Consider the following 18,452-nt stretch of genomic DNA (forward strand, 5'->3'; position numbering starts at 1 on the left):
TTCGGGAATTATTGGGGGAGGATTGGGGAAGGGGACTGAAGGAAGAATGGGTGCGAAAAGATTGGGGGAAGGATGGGAGGGAAGAATTGGGAGAAGGGGGTTTGGGGAATTACTGGGGACGGATTGGGGGAAGAAGATGGGAAGGACTGGGGGAATTATTGGGGGAATTATCGGGGAAAGACTGGGGGGAGGACTTGGGAAAGGATTAGGAAAGGGGATTTGGGGAATTATTGGGAAAGAACTGAAAAAAGGGATCGGGGGAAGGATGGGGGGGATCGTTGGGAAGGGGATTTGGGAAATTTTGGGGGAATTATGGAGGAATTATCGGGGAACGGCTGGGCAAGAGCGGGGCAGGGCTGAGGGGAGAGCGGGGGCAGGACCCCCTCCCCCCCATGAGGCGCGAGGCCCCCGGTCGCCGCCATGAGCGTGCAGGGCTGCCCTCCCCACGCCTGCCCGCTCCCCTTTCTCATCAGGCGCTCTGCGCGGCCACCCCCTCCCGACAACCACAGGGGCCCTGCCGGAAGGGGACCTCGGCGGCACTTCCGGGCCGGGCATCAGAGGCGGCGGAGCGGCGGCGGCGGCGGAGCGGCGGGGGGGGGGCAGCGCCGTAGTTGCCGCAGCGGGGCCGGGCGAGGCGAGGCGGGGCGGAGCTGGGCGCCACCTCCGTCCGCGGGCCGCCACCATGATCACCTCGGCCGGTGAGGGGGCCGCGCCGCCCGCCGGGGTTTCGCTGAGTCAGGGCCGGCACCGGGCGCCGCCGGAAGGCCGCGGGGGGGCCGCTGGTTGGGGTTATGGGGGGGGGGGAGCAGCACGGGGAGCTCTGTAAGCACCGAGCGTGGCCTCCGGGGGGAAATGAGGCCGGGGAGCCGCGGGGTGAGGTCTTCAGGGGGGGGTCCTGACCCCACAGAGGCCTTGTGGGGGGAGAGGGAGACCAGAGGGCCCAGGGAAAGGGGGCGGGGGGGGGTGTTAAGCGCTGCTTCTGGGCCCGCTGGGGTCTTTCGGAGTGTAAGAAAATATAAAAAGGGTTTCTGAGGGTGCTCAGGATGGAAATCGGTGTGTGGCCGAGCCCTGGTTTGCGAGGGAAGCGGTGCAGAGGGGAATGGTCTGCACGGAGCTTTCTCTTTCCGAGCCCTTTGTTTTGTGTTTTAGGTTTTTAATTGAGTAGAAGCAGGAATTAGTTTTAAAGGCCTATTAAAGTGGAAGTGGTGTGTTGAAGAGCAGTAAGATTGCTTTTACCAAAAATGCAGGAGCTTGTAAAAACAAAACGTATACTTGGAGCAGAGTAGCAGAAAACCACAGGAAGGAGGGGTGCTGCCTGGCGTGGGGCCACCTCAGTGCTCCTTGCTGAGGGATGTTTGTGTACCTTGTTTTTTTAAAAAAAATCTGGTAATGGGGATTCCACAACATCCGTAGGCAAAATGAGTAACTTTATTTCTGTCAGAAAACTTTTCTTATCATTGCACTTCAGCCTGTACAGCTCCAAATAAACCTTGGTCCTACAGCTCCTGTTCGTATCTGACAGCGATCAGATTGTTCTCTTCCTGCTGACACCCAGCTTACTCATATGTGAGCTGTGCTTGTTTTAAAGGTGTCAGTAGACTGAACAGTTACAGCCCTCCCCACACAAGTGTCCCAAGCTCTGAGCCCTGGACCTCTTTGCTCGTGTTGCTCAACGCCCCGGTTTGTGCCTAGCTCCCAAAACAGGGCTCCTGGTGCAGGACACAGCACTCAGGCGTGGCGGTGCCAAGCGGAGGGAAGGATTGCCTCGGGTCTGCCAGGAGACATTCTTGCTTACATGTCTCAGTGTGAAGCTTGGTTCTGTGCCTCCTAGGTCAGCCGTGTGATATTCTGATCAGGTTTCACCTGGATTGACCCTACTACTCTGCTTCCTTCCTGTGTTGTATGTTTTAGTTTTGTTCCGTGCCCTCTTTTTAGATCCCTCCCCCTCAGGTTCCTCCCTCTCTTCCCTGATTTTTTGTCAAAATCTCGTGAAAGCCCGACTCAGCCCTTCAGTAGGCTTTCTGGCCTTTGTAACTTGATGCCTCCTGCAGATTTAAAAAGGTTATCAATTTATGTAACAAGTAGAACATTAAAAGCAGGGAGTTCTGTTGAATTTTGGGCACATCCTCTGTCCACCTTTTCAGTTGCATCCTTGTAGTCTGACAGTGAACCACCTGTAACTGCTCTTCAAGCATTTTGGGCTTCTCTTGTTGTGTCAGTGAAACCATGTTTCTGTAGCCGTTTGTACAAATGTTCTGGGACAGCATCAGGAACCTTGGTAAAGCTGAGAGATACGATGTCTTGTCTAAGGTATGAGGCATGTTTTCCTAGCAGAAAAAAAAATCAGATGTTTTAAAATGATCTTCATGCCCTTCAGGTGAAGTGGAAGTGACTTGCTAGTAAACAGGCAGCAAACTAGTGATGGAGCTGGAAGTAAAATCCAGGTTCTCAGACTTCCTATCTCATACCTTTTCCTCTAAGAAGGATCCTCTTTTTAGAGAGCGTACCTTTCCAATCACAAATTCCGAGCTTTTATATTCATTTTTAATATAAACGTGGATCTGGCCTTTGAATTTTAATATTGAGAATTTTAAACCAGTATTCCGGAGACAGCCTTCTTTCATCTTCTTTTGTTTTTGAGCTAAATGAGATGTTCACCTTTAAAGCAGAGTCCCAAACTGACTGTGATCTTGTTTTGCAGCTGGAATTATCTCCCTTCTGGATGAAGAAGAGCCACAGCTCAAGGTAACCTTGATTATGTCTGGGAACAAATAATGGCAAATGCATTGTGCTGAGAGCTTTATGTGCCAATCAGAAGTGATTGGATCTCAGTAACTGTAACGGTTGGACAGCAACAAATCATATCCAGCCTGAAAGCTGAAAGAAAAGGCTTAAATAACGTGGTAACAGATGGCAGACTTCCTTCTTCTGAACATGGAGCAACCTGGAGCTTTGCCGAAGCTCCCAGTACTCGGATGGTAATGGGAATTGGTTACTCACACGCGTGCCAGAGGCTGTGTTCTGACTATGTAAAATTCAGAGCTGAATAATATCAAATTTGTAGCACAGCTGGAGACGTGTAAAACAATAATCACATCTAGTTTTCTCTGGAAATAAAACCACGGTGGTAGCAGACAGGAACAGCAATCAGAGCTCTGCTATCCACAGTGTACGAATCCATAGGACAACACTGAACACCCAAAGTGGTGATGTACTGATTTTAGAAGGGGGAGATCCATCTTACAATATTGGCAATCCCCTGAATATTTCACTTGGAAACAGTTATAGGTGGCGGTAGGTCTGAATAAGCCCTGCTTTTGCTCCGAGCTGATTGCAGGTGGGCTGATTCTAGTCTGGACATCGTTCAGCTGCCAAAGCGCAGTGTCCAAATTAACGGTGATGGCTGGTGTAGACCACAGCCAGAGTTCTGTGTGCCGCAATGAGGTTGCCAAAAATGCTTTGAAAACTTTATATTTTTAGGAATTTCAGCTGTCAGTCATTTTTAGCCAATTTGTCATCACAAAGAGACCATGGGAAGGGGCATCAGGGCTCTCTGCCTTAGAGCAGCCCTTTGCAAAGGAGTTACAAAGATGAGTGAATGTTTACAAAGATCTTTTCAAATAGAATGTGATATTTAAGTGGGTCAGTTCTTATCATATTAGTCTTAGTTCACATATCATTTTTATCAAGGTAAGGTAATAAATGCATTTTTTTTAACGTAATATGACTTTTTTTTTCCATGTAGGAGTTTGCTCTTCACAAGCTGAATGCTGTTGTCAATGACTTCTGGGCAGAAATCTCCGAGTCAGTGGACAAAATGTAAGAGAAAACACTCACTACTGCAGGGTGTGCTATTTTAAAACAATATGAGATATAAATGGATGCAGTTTTCCTTGCTTGAGACTGGTGAATATAGAATTTAGCCTCATACTTCCTGGAAAGCCCTAATTGAAGTGGATGTGGGCTTGGTGCTGTGGTCCCAAAGATGAAAGTTCAGTCAAGTTGTTATGTGGCCTTAAAGAGAACTGGGCACAGAGTTAATATTCTTCCCTCTCTTCTTTTCAGTGAAGTTCTCTATGAAGATGAGGGCTTCCGGAGCCGGCAGTTTGCTGCTTTAGTTGCTTCCAAAGTGTTTTACCACCTGGGAGCTTTTGAGGAATCGCTGAACTATGCCCTGGGAGCAGGTGACCTCTTCAACGTCAATGACAACTCGGAATATGTGGAGACGATCATTGGTAAGCAACTGCTTCTGTAAAAGAAAAGCTCTTGTGTTGCCAAAACTTCTGCAATTTAGAGATTTCACTTCTTTAGCTGCTTTTCTCCATATTCCTCTTCCTCTTATTTTCATTCAAACTAATGCTGCAGCTACATTTATCCATTTTATTTTTGCGTTGTTTCCCATCTGCTTTGGGATTTTTTTATAGTACTCATTTGGGAGTTCTGGCAATCTTTTCCTATTCTTAGCTGTTATCTCACTGCAAGTTCTTCACCCCAAAATTGCTTTGCTTGTATGTTTTCCCTTCTCTCATTTGTGTTCTGATGTCGTTGTTAATGTCAGCCTAACCTTGGAAGTAATCAGCTAATAAAACTAGCTGCACACCTGAGGGGTACAATTTTATTGCTCCCCCCTTAAACAAAATAGCAGGTCATGCATAAGGTAAAAGTTGTTTTTTTTTTTAAAGTATTGACCACTTGTATCAGTTGCCCTTGAGAGGTTTTGATGGACAAGGGCTGGCTTTCAGTCTCCCCAGCTAATGCTTAAAATGGATCTGGGAAGCCTCCTACTGCTGTTTGTGCATTTATTTAAAATATCCTGCTGTTTGAACAAAGAACATGTCCTTGGCTCCATTTTAAAAATAACTTATTGGTTTCAGTGCTAAAATGAGAGTTTCTTAGGAGAGGTAAGCATCTTCCACTAACATTTGTGTCTTTGATTGCACAAATAGCTCTTGTGCCTCATCTTCATGCAGTTTCCTATACATTGTGTTTCGCTGGTTGAATGCGTGTACGCACACGCCTTTCAGATAAAAAGACCAGCATGGTGAGCACCAGGTTACCTAGTTTAGAATAAATTGATATGCTGGCTAGGATTGAATTTTAGGTAGACCCCCCACTGGTCTCTGTTTTCCAACCTATGTGAAAATTGCAAACATCTCAGAAGCTGACATCTGTTCCCCTACATTTTTTTTAATGTCTTTTCAGCAAAATGTATCGACCACTATACCAAGCAGTGTGTGGAGAACGCGGAGCTGCCGGAGGGGGAGAAGAAACCTGTCGATGAAAGGCTAGAAGGGATAGTGAACAAAATGTTCCAGCGATGCTTGGATGACCACAAGTACAAGCAGGCAATTGGCATTGCACTCGAGACGCGCAGGCTGGACATCTTTGAGAAAACAATCCTTGAATCGGTACGTGCAAGAGACAGGATGTGCATACATACAGCTAGGCTTTTCCAGGCATGGATCCAGAAGCGAAGTGCAAGATCTGTGTTGCTTTGGAACTTGAACTGTTTTGTGTGGGCAAGATCAGAGATGAAAGCTGGGGGAAGAGTTTATGCAGTTCTTGTGAAGGGGAGTGAGTTGGGGCAGGGGGTTCACTTCAACATGTTCATGGAAGACAAAGCTGCTCAAGACTATCATTAATCAATTATAAAGAGACCACTGGCTTAAAAAAAACTGCTGGAGCTGCAAGCTGCTGAGGGAAAATTCCCAGAAAGCCTGGATGTTTGCTTTAGGTATTCCCTGTCAGCTACTAGCAGAGGTGATACTGGGCTAAGCAGACTGTAGGTCTGGCCTAACGTAAGAAGAACTTGTATTTTGTTGTGCCTGTCATCTGCTGTGATTCAGTAGAAGGGATCTTTAGGGATAGGTAAGTGATTTATGTATGGCAGGTTAATAATAATAATTAAAAAAAAACCAGCATGATAATAAATAATATCCAGTTGCTGGGTGAGGTGCTCTAATTCTTAGAAAATGGCCGTGTGCAAACTTAGTCCACCCTGGCTGCAGGGCAGTACAGTCTGTTTAACGTGTCTCGCTGAGGGTTTAAGATAAATCGTTTTACCAAGACATAGCATTAAGAGAAACATGCATGTAGTCATTTGCAGTAATTCTGTGAGTATGTCTCATCTTGTTGTGCTGCAATCTCAGTTGTATACCAGAACAAGCAAATCCTTTAAACTAAAAAGTATAATTTAGAGCTTTCCAGTATTCTTGGATGTCTCCTATTTCTGTATTTGGGAGTGATAATCATCGGGCATTTGTCTTGCTTTCCTTGTTCCCTTTACTGTGCTATACATTTACTAACTTCATTGCCTATTACAAATCACTTCAGAAACTGCCATTCTGAAGTCTAGTAATGAAATCTGTTTCTCAGTCTCCAGCAAGAAACAGATGTGTTGGAGATATTTTCTTGATTCACAGTTTGGTTTGCTGACATTTTATGTTAATGCAGTGAATTTCATCAGGAAAGCAAACAGGAAAGGCGAAGAGGGGGAAATAAGTATCAAACTTTTGAATTAATCTTTTGCGTATTTTAGATCTAAATTAAAGACTCAATTTAACTGCTGAATTGTATATTTTTCCCATACTTTTCTGGTAGTATTTTTTTTCTTTACATTGCAATATACCAGTATATAAGCTTTTCTAAAGATGGGTCTTCTGCAGAGATTTTTCTGAAAAGGGAAAGTGTGAAGTTTTATGTGTGTGTGTCTTCTCTGCTTTTTAAAATGGAAAGAAGGTAGCTTTATCTCAATCTCTAAATCCTTTCTTGTCAATCCAAACCTAAACTTCATATCTCTGACTTTTGTTTCAGAATGATGTTCCTGGGATGCTAGCCTACAGCTTGAAGCTCTGCATGTCTCTGATGCAAAATAAACAGTTCCGTAATAAAGTCTTGAGAGTTCTAGTTAAAATCTACATGAATCTAGAGAAACCAGACTTCATCAACGTGTGCCAGGTAAACTTCTCAGAGTGCTGTTTAAAGATCACTCAGCAGTTGTTGTTCTTGTAGATGTCAATTCAAATACATCTGTGATCTGTTGTTTTTTGTTTGTTTTTTTTTTCAATTAAATGAAATACTTTTTCCTGGTTGAGTAATTAAAGTGTATGTACTAACGAAATCAACATGAAAGAAGCGATGGAAATACTGTACACTTGATCAATTAATAGTGAAACGTTCAAAGGCAGTTTGGAGACACAGATGGCTGATTATTTTAAGCTTCTGTAGGGAGGATCAGATAGCAGCTTCACAGTTTGGAATTTTATTTATTCCTCCAAAAAACAACTGTTTTTTTTTTTTATAAGCTGTTGTCTGAATGTATTCAAACAACCAGATACCAAATTACTCAGATTCTCAAGCATTTGACAATATTGGGATGCGATGTACACATGACTTAGGAGTGTTACTCCTGTTGCATTTTAGCTGAGACAACCGTACAAAATGACTGATACTTTAATGTGCTTTGGAAATTTGTGTTTAGTAGGATAACATGGTCAGTTTCCAAAGATAAAGCTGAATAAATAGAAAAGCTTGAATGGTGCGTCTTGAATTTGTAACGCTTGGTCTTGCTTTTAAACTGACCTGTGAAAACTCTTTGAAGATTCTTATCTCCTATGAGAGAGAGGGAATGGTCCTTTCTCTGAAGAGGTGCTCCATAGAAGCAGCAGATCAGGCAAAAGGGAAAATGGATTGTGGCCTCACATTGTGTTTCTTTTTCATTCTGAAGTAGATGATGTCTTCTGATTTTTCTTTTCTGTTTCCCTTCCTTTCCCTCAGTGCCTGATATTCCTGGATGACCCACAGGCTGTAAGCGACATCTTGGAAAAACTGGTGAAGGAAGATAACCTCCTCATGGCCTACCAAATTTGCTTTGATCTGTATGAAAGTGCTAGCCAGCAGTTCTTGTCCTCTGTGATCCAGAATCTCCGCACTGTCGGAACTCCCATTGCCTCTGTGCCTGGATCCACCAACACTGGCACTGTCCCTGGATCAGAGAAAGACAGGTGGGGGAATTGGCTTGAGGAAAGGCAGAATTGTTCAGTTACAGTCCTGCTCTGGTGGAGCCTCCTGTTCTGTGTATGGCTCTCCATTACGAGCAGTTGAGTTATTCCATTTAAGTTAGGGAAATAAATATAAAATTGAATGTTACCAGAATCCACTCTTTGAGAAAGTGCATTTCCTGTGCAGTTGATGCAAGCATGGTGCACTTGTGAGGCTCGAGTAGCTCAGCTAATGAGCAGTAATGAATTAAGCCATAGTGCGAGTTGCTCTGGAGTGCTCTGATGTTGTATGGTCTTCGTAGAAGTTGGTAGGGCTAAGAAAGCAGTGGGTGTGAGCAAAAAGTTGTGGGTTTTGCTTCAGATTGTAGCTGTTCTCATGCCTGCTTCTGTGAAGAGTTCATAGATGATATTGTAGTATTGCTCCAGAGCTGTCATGGCTGTGTGCAGCCTGACCCCTGCACCATCTTTGACAATGCATGATGGAAAGTGCTGCCTAGATCAAGGCTGGCTAAGTGTGAGAGCTTATGTAGTTGTGAGGAACTGATTATAAAAGCTTATAAATCAGCAATATGGATATAGCAAGCATTATTTCACTAGAGAAGAAGAGAGAATAAAAGCCAAGGCACAAAGTAATTGATAAATCCTTCTTTGAAGCATTAGGACAGGATGCTAACAGCAGCTTAACATCTTTTGTTTCCGTTTCAATGCTCTAGCATTCATCTTAATAGTGATGAGCTCAAGGCTTTTGGGTGAGGACATAATTACCCATGCTGCCTGTTTGTTGACCCTGTTTTCTCACTTGTCTCTGCCTGTTCCTTCCATACCAGCATCTCTTTTTTTTGCCTCTCTGGATGGAGTTGGAGGGTGGGGATTTCCAGGCCTTTGTCTTCAAGTCCCCTGGCAACTGAACTGTTGAGTTTGCTTCTCAGCAATGACCTCCAGAAAGACAGCCCTTGTATTGTCAAAGTCCTGTTATTTTCAGCTGTCATCTCCAAATCCTGGACTACTGTTTCAGAATAGTGTTTAGCCATAATTACAGTACTTGGCTAGCTCTGAGTGATGAACTGGGTTGCATTTCTGTTCTTTTTCAGTGATGCTATGGAAGCAGAAGAGAAACCAGGAAGCAGCTGTGCAGGGAAGTCTGCAGAAGTTGTGAGTGTCGTTTCCAAAAACGTGCCTTGCTTAATAGTTCTTATGTGTTAGAACCTGCAGTTGTTGGGTTGGTTCACCTAATGAAAAGTAATTTCACTTCTGTTTTGCTGGGAGGCAAGGTGACAATCTCTGAGGACAAAGTAACTGACAATATAAAAGTCCAACAGTTGAGATACTGAAAACTGGAGGAATTAAGTAATTTCAGCAGGTAGTGCTGAGCCCAGAAAAGGGGAGAAAAAAACAGAAGGAGCTGGGTTATGTCTTTGCTTTTTTTTTTTTTTTTTTTTTTTTTTTTTTTTTTTTTTTTTTTTTTGAAATAACTAACTGCTAGAAGAAAGAGCCTGAAATTTGACGGATGGTGGCTGTCTTCCTCAGTGGAATCCTTTTGTTCAGATTCTTTTCCCAAGTACTGAAGAAAGCAAGTTCACTTCTGACATGCACGTGCAATTGCATTTCACCGTTTTATGCATAGCTAATGCAATTCTGATCCTGAGAAAAGGAAATGCTACCTGAGAAGGAAATAAAACCCAAGACAAGCTGTTTTTTCACTTTCCCCATGTTGCATTTTTGCAAACTAGACTTGGGAATCTTTGAGAGATTCTTGCAGATCAGTTAAAAAGGATAATGTTTTACTCAAGGGCAAACTGAATTGTTTTCTTAAAGTTATATTCTGTGAGGAAAACAAAAGGGGTGAATTTTCTTGCCTCATCAAGGAACCTGTAAACAGTGCTTTTGTGTAGTAAAGGTGTCTTGAATCAGTTTCTGCTGAGTTGGCATTGCTGACTGTGCTGAGGGATAAGCACATAAAAATGATCTTTGGGGCCAGAAACATTCTTGAGCTTAATCTTCCACAATACAGAATACCAACTACAAAGAAATAATTGAGAGGATTAGTTTAAGGGCTGAACTACTTATGTTTGGCTGATCTCTGACCACTAAAGTAATGCCAGAGAGCAGCAATGTACTTTACATCCTTCTCAAAAGGTACTTCAGCTGGGACTTAAGTTGTGGAAACTGTTCCACAGTGGGGAAGGGGGAGTCTTTCTTGAAGGGCTCTGGAAGATGAGTGTGTTAGAGAATCCTAGAATGAATTCTACTAGCTGCTGTTCTAAATAAAGTCCTTGGGCTTGGGCAACAATGTCCCTTGGGTCCCTAAACCTGTGAGATTTTGGAATGCGGTGATGGGAACGTATCAGAGTGGCTTTTCATGAACTGTGTTTTCTCAGAGCTTTAATTAGGTTCTCACTTTTCTTTTTCTCTTTGCTTATATGTAAAGAACCCAGAGCCTAAGGACCAGATCTCAAAAATGATTAAAATTTTAAGTGGGGAAATGGCCATTGAGTTACATCTTCAGTTTTTAATACGAAACAACAATACGGACCTCATGATCCTCAAAAACACAAAGGTAAGAGGCTTTGTAAATTGGTTGTCTTGGATTCATCTGATTCATCTTAGATTTGTAAAGTAACAGCAATGTGGTCAATACAGCATCTTATTGTCTTAGCATGACCTCCCTCCGTTTTGAGGACACAAATCTGTGTTTTAGTCATAATACATTAACGTTTATAACTTGAACCTGTGACCCTGGGTAGTGCTAGTAAACTGAGTAACTGATTTTGTTTTGGAATGTGTTGTTCAAGGATGGGCAAATAAGTTACAGGTAAATCAAACTCTTTCTGTTAAGCTGAATGATTATTAGAAACCACAGGAAGTTGTTTTTATATATGAAATGAGATGCATGTCATTGGCAAAAATGGTAGGGGATTATTGTCAGTGGGCTCATCTGTTTCAGGAGGTACTTTAAGCATATCGGAAAAGCATTTCCATCTGCTTGTTAAGTGCTTTGGAGTCATCCTGTGTAGCAGCTGAGGGATGGCTTGAAAAAGTCAGCAGCGTGCACTGCAATGCTTGGTTTGGAAAACCAGAAGTGGGATTCTTCTGTTAAGCTGTAATTGAAGCAATCGTGCCTCTGACAGAAACTCATAGAGAGGATAGATTTGCACTGGAAAGATGGGTTGAGGATATATTAGAGTGTATTAACAATCTATTAACTCTGATTAAAGGGAAATTGCTGGTTAAATTGAGTCTAATTACAACTCATTTTTCTAGTGTACTGGCAAGCTTGTTAAGTGACCTGGGGCATGTCTTTGGCTGGCTGTGATACTGTTTGTTTCTGTTCTTTCAGGATGCAGTGCGGAATTCCGTGTGTCACACAGCAACGGTTATAGCAAACTCCTTTATGCACTGTGGTACAACCAGTGACCAGTTCCTTAGGTAAATCCATGGCAAGGAAGCCCCGGTATTATTTCATAGAATCATAGAATATCCTGAGTTGGAAGGGACCCTTAAGGATCATCAAGTCCAACTCTTGACACCGCACAGGTCTACCCAAAAGTTCAGACCATGTGCCTAAGTGCACAGTCCAATCTCTTCTTAAATTCAGACAGGCTCGGTGCAGTGACCACTTCCCTGGGGAGCCTGTTCCAGTGTGCAACCACCCTCTCTGTGAAGAACCCCCTCCTGACGTCAAGCCTAAATTTCCCCTGCCTCAGCTTAACCCCGTTCCCGCGGGTCCTGTCACTGGTGTTAATGGAGAAAAGGTCTCCTGCCTCTCAACACCCCCTTACGAGGAAGTTGTAGACTGTGATGAGGTCTCCCCTCAGCCTCCTCTTCTCCAGGCTGAACAGGCCCAGTGACCTCAGCCGTTCTTCGTACGTCTTCCCCTCCAGGCCTTTCACTACTTAGCCTGATAGTTTTAATGAATGGCTGCAGAACTCTGAGCTTAGAATATAAAAAGGTCTGAAAGCTAAGTTGAGGATAGAAAGAAGAAGCTGGAATTGTTTACTTTTCTCTGTCCTCACAAATAGGCTTTATTGGGATGGTAACCACATGAGCAGTTTGGAGGGTTTGGAATTTGTTCTCCTTGTTTACTAGTTGGAGAATTTCTGAGATGGTGATGTATCTTCTTTGGTAGAGACTGACACTGGCTCTCAATGAATGACTCTGGGAAGGGAAATGTCAGGAGTGACCTTCCCAGGAAATTGAGGAAAACACCAGAAACTCTGCTCAGGTTTCTCCCACAAAGCTAATGGGCTGCATGTTGACTGACTGTTCTCCATCCTTCACTGAGATCACTGCTATGTAGGAGCTTGACTCCTGCCAGCCAAACAGCAGTAGTGATGAAGGGGAGAGAGGTACAAAGTGTAATTACAGTTAGCCTTGCCTTCTGGAACTGTTTTCTGGTGTGAAAGCAATCTTTAATGCTGTGAAACATTGCTTGCAGAGTGAGGAGTGGGCTGTGTGTAAAATTATCTAACCTGTATCTTTTTGTCTTACAGAGACAATTTGGAGTGGCTGGCCAGGGCCACTAATTGGGCTAAGTTTACTGCTACTGCCAGCTTGGGTGTTATACACAAGGTAAAGTTGCATTCATTCCCTTCTGTTCAGTAGGAGAGATTTATTTCTCAACGCAGAGAACATTGAAGGGGGGATTCTGAATGTTGCCTGTACTTCAGTTAACCTAGTCTGTTGCGAGGCACAGCCATAACATAGCTTGTGTCTTTGACCTGAAGAAAAGCTCTGCTTTATCAAATCCAACATGGTGAATATCTCATCTAGTTCAAAGTGTATTTTGCTGATGGTGAGAAGGGGATTGGGTAACATGGCTTAAGGAGAGAGCCTTCAACTGCAGTCAGAACTCAGTAGCTTATGAATGAGTGTTGTGATCAACTTAATGGATGTACCCAGTTAAGCCTTTTCCCTGGTGGACAAAACATCTCTCAGGGATACTGAGCGGGAAGAGTCTCTTGCTGAAAAGATTTAAATACCTTTATTCTGATAGATTGCACGTCTTGTGTTGAATGCTTTGGGATAGAGGAGTTAGCTGAGGAGTTAGGCTAGGCTGACGAAAGCTGGATGGCTTTCTTGGTACTGTAGCATTAGAGCAGGTACCTTTCTTCCTAGACTCCTTCCTAGATCTTCTTTTCCTTTGATAATTTCGGAGGATTGGTAATTTCTAGCTATTAAAATTGCAGGTGTATATTAAGTGTATTCCCTGGCCTTGTGACAGGACCAGAGTTCTCACTGTTGTAATTTTCATAAAGTTTCAATGGTGAACTAAGTAGAAGTCACTTTCTTCAAATTCATTAATGGAGAAGGTATATTTAGGGGTGTTTTGAAATAGCAAGAAGTTTTTGTAGTGGTTTTATTTGCCTTGATCCTCACTGAAGTGCTCTAGTGAATGAATCAATGTAGCTTCTGGCCAAATTTGTCCTTGATTTAGATCAGTGATCGAGTGATTGATGCATACTCCTGTTCTGGGGTGGATAAAATCTCAGTACTGAAGGATTCTTTGCTAATCATACAGCACTGAAGGCTAACTTTTTGTGAAGAAAGTAAAGCAATGGCTATGACAAGTTTTCTCCTGACTTATTTAAATACTGTTTAAATGTTATTGCAAAGTGTTTGCATCCACTGTTTTTTCACCTTTCGATTCTCCCTGTTTTCCCTTTCTGCTGGACTCTGGACATGCAGGGTCATGAGAAAGAAGCACTTCAGCTAATGGCAACGTACCTACCCAAGGACACCTCGCCGGGATCAGCCTACCAGGAGGGCGGAGGCCTCTATGCCTTGGGTCTCATTCATGCTAACCATGGTGGTGACATCATTGACTATTTGCTGAACCAGCTGAAGAATGCCAGTAATGATGTACGTACTGGGTTTGGTAATAAACCTTGATTTTGTTGGGAATGTCCAGAAGGGTGCTAGCTGGTTTAGAAGTAACTACGTCTGTGACTTCCTATGGGTTTTAGCAACCTTTTGCTAACAATTTAAGTAAGGTTTTTAGGAAGTTTTTATGTTAATGACAGTGAATCTAGCTTCATTTTCTTACTACTTAATTATCTTATTTGTTCTGCTAGTAGACCTCCAGTGCTAAAGTACCATTACTGTTTATGGCTTAGCTGTCAAAGGAATAAGCCACAAAATGCTTCTGCCTCCCTGTAGGTTTGAATGCATTTTACACAAAAAACATGCTTTCCTTCCCCACTTAACGTTTATAGACCACTACAAAAAGCCTCCTTTAAAGTTTAAATTGATTAGTATTTCTCCCAGCATGTTCCTTTATTTTCTTTTGGGAATTTCAGACTGTATCTTTGAAAATACTGTGAATGGATCCCACTCATCTTATTGCGAGTGTAATACTTTTCCCATATCCAGTTAGAACAAGAGGGGAGGTACAATTTAAGTGGGTACTGATTTACCTTTCTATTTAAATGCTATTACTAGGCAGCAATTTTTATGTATGGTACAGCTTTGTGGTACTACATAAGTCACTCAGTGGGGGGAAAGAGCTTAAAGGTATTAAAGTCTCACGTGCTATGTGGAAAGCTTCTGACACTCGTTATGGGCTTTGAACTGTTGCTTTTAATCTAGCTTCTTTCCTTCTAATCAGTTACTGCCTTAAAAGGTAAAAGAGGCTTTTCTGACAGGTCAGGAGATCATAATGGGTGGTTTGGGGTTAAAAGTTTGCAGGTTTATATTGCTAGAAAGACATCTGCTTCAACTGAAGCCATGTTGTTACTGTTTTATGATGACTCAACTTGCATATGCTTCTCTCTAGATTGTCCGACATGGTGGCAGCTTGGGTTTAGGTCTTGCTGCCATGGGGACGGCACGTCAAGATGTGTACGATTTGCTGAAAACAAATCTATACCAGGATGATGCAGTGACAGGTAAATGTTCAGCTTTCAAAGCAGATAACCATCTGAGGCCTTATCAGGCATCTGTTTTTTTTTCTAAGTCTTCTGTTAGCAACATAGATCAATTTTCTGGGTTGCCTTAGCTGTGTTTTATTAGCTAACCTTTTCCTGATCAGCATGGTTCTTTAGTTAAGTGGTAGTAATGGTCAGAGGTCCTGTCAGGACTGGTCTTTGGCACTGTTCCAATTGTTAGTAAGATATGGTACGTCTTTAGACAGTCTCTTATTTTGCTCTATTCTTAACTTTGTCATACGTTTTTTATTCAGTGTAGTTGATCTCCAGAGCCATGTGCCCTTTTTTTGACTGAGAAGCTTCTGAAGGGCTACTGCTGCATAGCTTGGGGTTTGCAGGAAAATTATCTGAGCAGCTGTTGGCCTACGAAGATAAATTGGAACTTGGAGGGGGAGGGCACTAACTCGTGGCTGGTGGGTTATCTTTACAAGCACAGTTGTCTGTGAATACTGGGGTTGCTGAGTATGGTGACGTTGAAGTGACCTGTTGGCCTCTATCCTGTGTAATATTTACTGCTTTTAGGAGCTGAGTTTGCTGGATTTTGTTTTTCTGTGCTGTGCAGGTGAAGCAGCTGGCCTGGCACTGGGACTGGTTATGCTGGGATCTAAAAATGCTCAGGCAATTGAGGACATGGTTGGCTACGCACAGGAAACCCAGCATGAAAAGATTTTGCGAGGCCTTGCTGTTGGAATTGCTCTGGTGATGTACGGGAGAATGGAGGAGGCAGATGCTCTCATTGAGAGTCTCTGCAGAGATAAGGTGAGTTTAGCTGTGTCTTAATCCCAGGTCCTTTTGTTATACAGGTGATCCGCTGTTCTTTTCTGAAAATTCAAGCTGTGGTGGGTTGGCTATTTCATCCCAGGGAGGTTCTTACATAGAATTAAAGTGGATGTGTTTCACACACTGCTTTCTCCTGATCAAAAATACAGGAACAATGGTGCTTAGTCTTAATATTTCCTTTGTGTGATACTCAGCCTCTGTAACAGAGCACCAAAGGGCATAACAGGATGTAATGGTTAAAAACAGACGAGGCTGACTGTGGATGGTTCGCTCATGAGGATCTAATAGTGTTCAAAAGCAAATAATGAATATGAAGCAGAGTAACACATCTACCTGATGCTCTTTGGCATCTGTGTCATAGCAACTTTCTGGCCCACTGAAATAGGTAGATGACATATCCTGCTTTGGGAATTGTTCTGTTATTCATCCATAATAAACAATAAAGCACAGAGGCTGCCTGCTTGCAGCTTGCAAGCCCAAGAGAGGAACAGATTTGTATTTGGAATTACTGAGTCTGATAGGATATATGTTAAATATTGACACTTTTCTCTTCCAGGATCCGATTCTCCGTCGTTCTGGCATGTACACAGTTGCTATGGCATACTGTGGCTCAGGGAACAACAAGGCTATCAGACGCCTGCTGCATGTGGCTGTAAGTACTGGGGTCTTAGGAACACATAGTAAGACATTAGTGGTGAGAGAGTAAAGACATTGCTTTGGCAGGCTTTGCGTCTGCAGTGTTAATGTTCTGGTCCAAATCAGAGAAAGTAAAGTAATGAAAGCTTTCTTTAATACTGGGAGTAGAAATAGTAGGTTCTTCTTCTGGTATTAGAATAAGTAGACATACTGGTAGAGAATCTGGTATCACAAAAAGGAATCTATTAAAAAAATAAAACTTGATTCTCAGGTAATTGGTAATGAGTTTGCAGTGAATGGTCTGCATAATGACTGGCTGGAGGAAAAAAAACAACTTAAGCCTTAAAAGATGGGGTCTGCCTCCTCTTTGATAAGCTTCCAGCCACAGTATGTGAACCAAAGCAAAGCTGTTTCAGCTAAGGTTTACCATGATTGTTACCTTCCTTTCTGTATACATCTGTCTTCCTGATTGACCTGTGTGCCTGACAACTCATCCAAAATGTTGCAGAGTCCTCAAGTGTTATAACTACATTCTGAATATCCTGTTTTCCACCTTGTAGGTAAGTGATGTGAACGATGATGTGAGGCGTGCAGCTGTTGAGTCGCTTGGTTTCATTTTATTCAGGTACAGTATCTTTTTTGGTCACTTCCACAGCTTTTGATTTGGTGCCTGTTCTTTTCAGGAAATGTGTACGCTATTGCTGGCATTGAATAACTCAATTGCTAGCTGAGTGAAGGTTAAAAAATATCAAAAAATTGAGAATTAAAACTGGGTCCAAAATAGGAGCCTTCTCAAATGTTCAGTAGATGCTTAATGAGCCTTTTAGCAGGTTTCCGGACTTCCAACTTCATCTAACTCTAGTCAAACAATTAAGATGACAAACAGAATGAAAAATTAATATTTGCAAGATTGAGAGTTGATTAAAAATTAAATATACAGTGCTTGTGCCAGGCATCCTAAAAGCTGTGCTGATCAGACAAACATGCCTACCTAATTGCTAAAATGTTCCTGGAGATTGTGACTTGGTAAAACTAACATGAAGAAGGATGTTGAAATAGCCTGCATTTTTTGCTGTTGTTTTTTAAACATCCCCTGTTAAACCCTGACAGGTTACTGGGCTTACATTGTGGTAATGGCAGCCCCACTGCAAACTGATTTTGATGTTTGCTTTGATTGTCTAAAGTAAAAATCTGTGAGTGCACTGGTATTTTTGTAGTAGTGCTCTACGGTTCCCTAGGTAAGAAGTTGTGTGGGTTTTTTTGTATGTGTATCTGGGAGAAAGGGGAGGTTGCTTTGGGTTTTTGATCAGATTGGGGGAATTGGAAAGCTCCCCAAGTACTAAACCATGTCTTTATCTGTTAATACAGGAATTTGCATAGGCTGAGCATTGAGCCAGGCAGTAGCCTTTGAGTATGTCTGAGAGGTGGTAGTGCATACTGGGGTCCAGGGCTGTAATTTTCCATGGATATTTTCTAAAATCTTTGTGTTCTTTGGGTTAGTAGCAGTACATAAATTCTTCTGAAAAAAGCAAGATAGTAACAGGTGCTTAAAGATGGTTTGGGAAAAACCAGGTTACTGATGCCACCAGCCAATTTGTCATTAACCAAGTTGTTTCTCATGTAGAAATTACTCCATTCTGTTTTATCTGAAAGTTGAAATTTAATGTATTTTACAAGCAGAATTAATTCTTTTTGTGGTCAGCAGGCGTCTCTCAAGAGCTTCTGCTTGGTTTCATGAGCCCAGATCATTCCTCTGTGTCTCTCCTGAAGCCAAAGGGTCTGTTAAACTGACTTCTGCATCTGTGTACAGAAGGAAAATTCCACACAGGCCTTCCATAGTTTCAGGAATCTTTTTCTTCCAAACAGGTTGTGACAAAGCACTTTTGATCTCTGAATCAATACCATTGTTCTTTTCAACAAATGCAAGACATAACTGGACATGTATAGCTTCCTACCAAAATAAGAAGCTGTCTGGGCTTTGAGCTCCACCATTTACCAAGTAGTGGCATTTTGTTGGAGCACTAAGTGCCTGTCTGCTTCTTCAGGTTTTCTCTTTAAATGAATGAGGAAAGCAGGGCCTTAGGTAGTTAAAATCTAGCCAGGTACGTGGAAA

General features: G+C 42.6%; 1 protein-coding gene across 1 annotated transcript in view; it reads left to right on the forward strand.

Moving 5' to 3' along the window:
• The first annotated feature begins 586 nt into the window (after positions 1-586).
• PSMD1 (proteasome 26S subunit, non-ATPase 1) overlaps positions 587-18,452 on the forward strand; it is a 71,738-nt gene continuing 53,872 nt past the window's right edge. The window contains exons 1-16 of the mRNA XM_084529093.1: positions 587-698; positions 2,702-2,745; positions 3,746-3,819; positions 4,066-4,235; positions 5,203-5,408; positions 6,814-6,957; positions 7,777-8,003; positions 9,092-9,152; positions 10,429-10,557; positions 11,338-11,426; positions 12,491-12,569; positions 13,686-13,859; positions 14,773-14,884; positions 15,486-15,682; positions 16,260-16,355; positions 16,900-16,964. Of these exons, the coding sequence (XP_084385219.1) occupies positions 683-698; positions 2,702-2,745; positions 3,746-3,819; positions 4,066-4,235; positions 5,203-5,408; positions 6,814-6,957; positions 7,777-8,003; positions 9,092-9,152; positions 10,429-10,557; positions 11,338-11,426; positions 12,491-12,569; positions 13,686-13,859; positions 14,773-14,884; positions 15,486-15,682; positions 16,260-16,355; positions 16,900-16,964 (1,883 nt within the window). The 5' untranslated portion in view covers positions 587-682. The remainder of the gene's footprint in view (positions 699-2,701; positions 2,746-3,745; positions 3,820-4,065; positions 4,236-5,202; positions 5,409-6,813; positions 6,958-7,776; positions 8,004-9,091; positions 9,153-10,428; positions 10,558-11,337; positions 11,427-12,490; positions 12,570-13,685; positions 13,860-14,772; positions 14,885-15,485; positions 15,683-16,259; positions 16,356-16,899; positions 16,965-18,452) is intronic.

The sequence above is a fragment of the Aythya ferina genome (assembly GCF_964211825.1).
Source record: "Aythya ferina genome assembly, chromosome: 9".
NCBI lineage: Eukaryota > Metazoa > Chordata > Aves > Anseriformes > Anatidae > Aythya > Aythya ferina.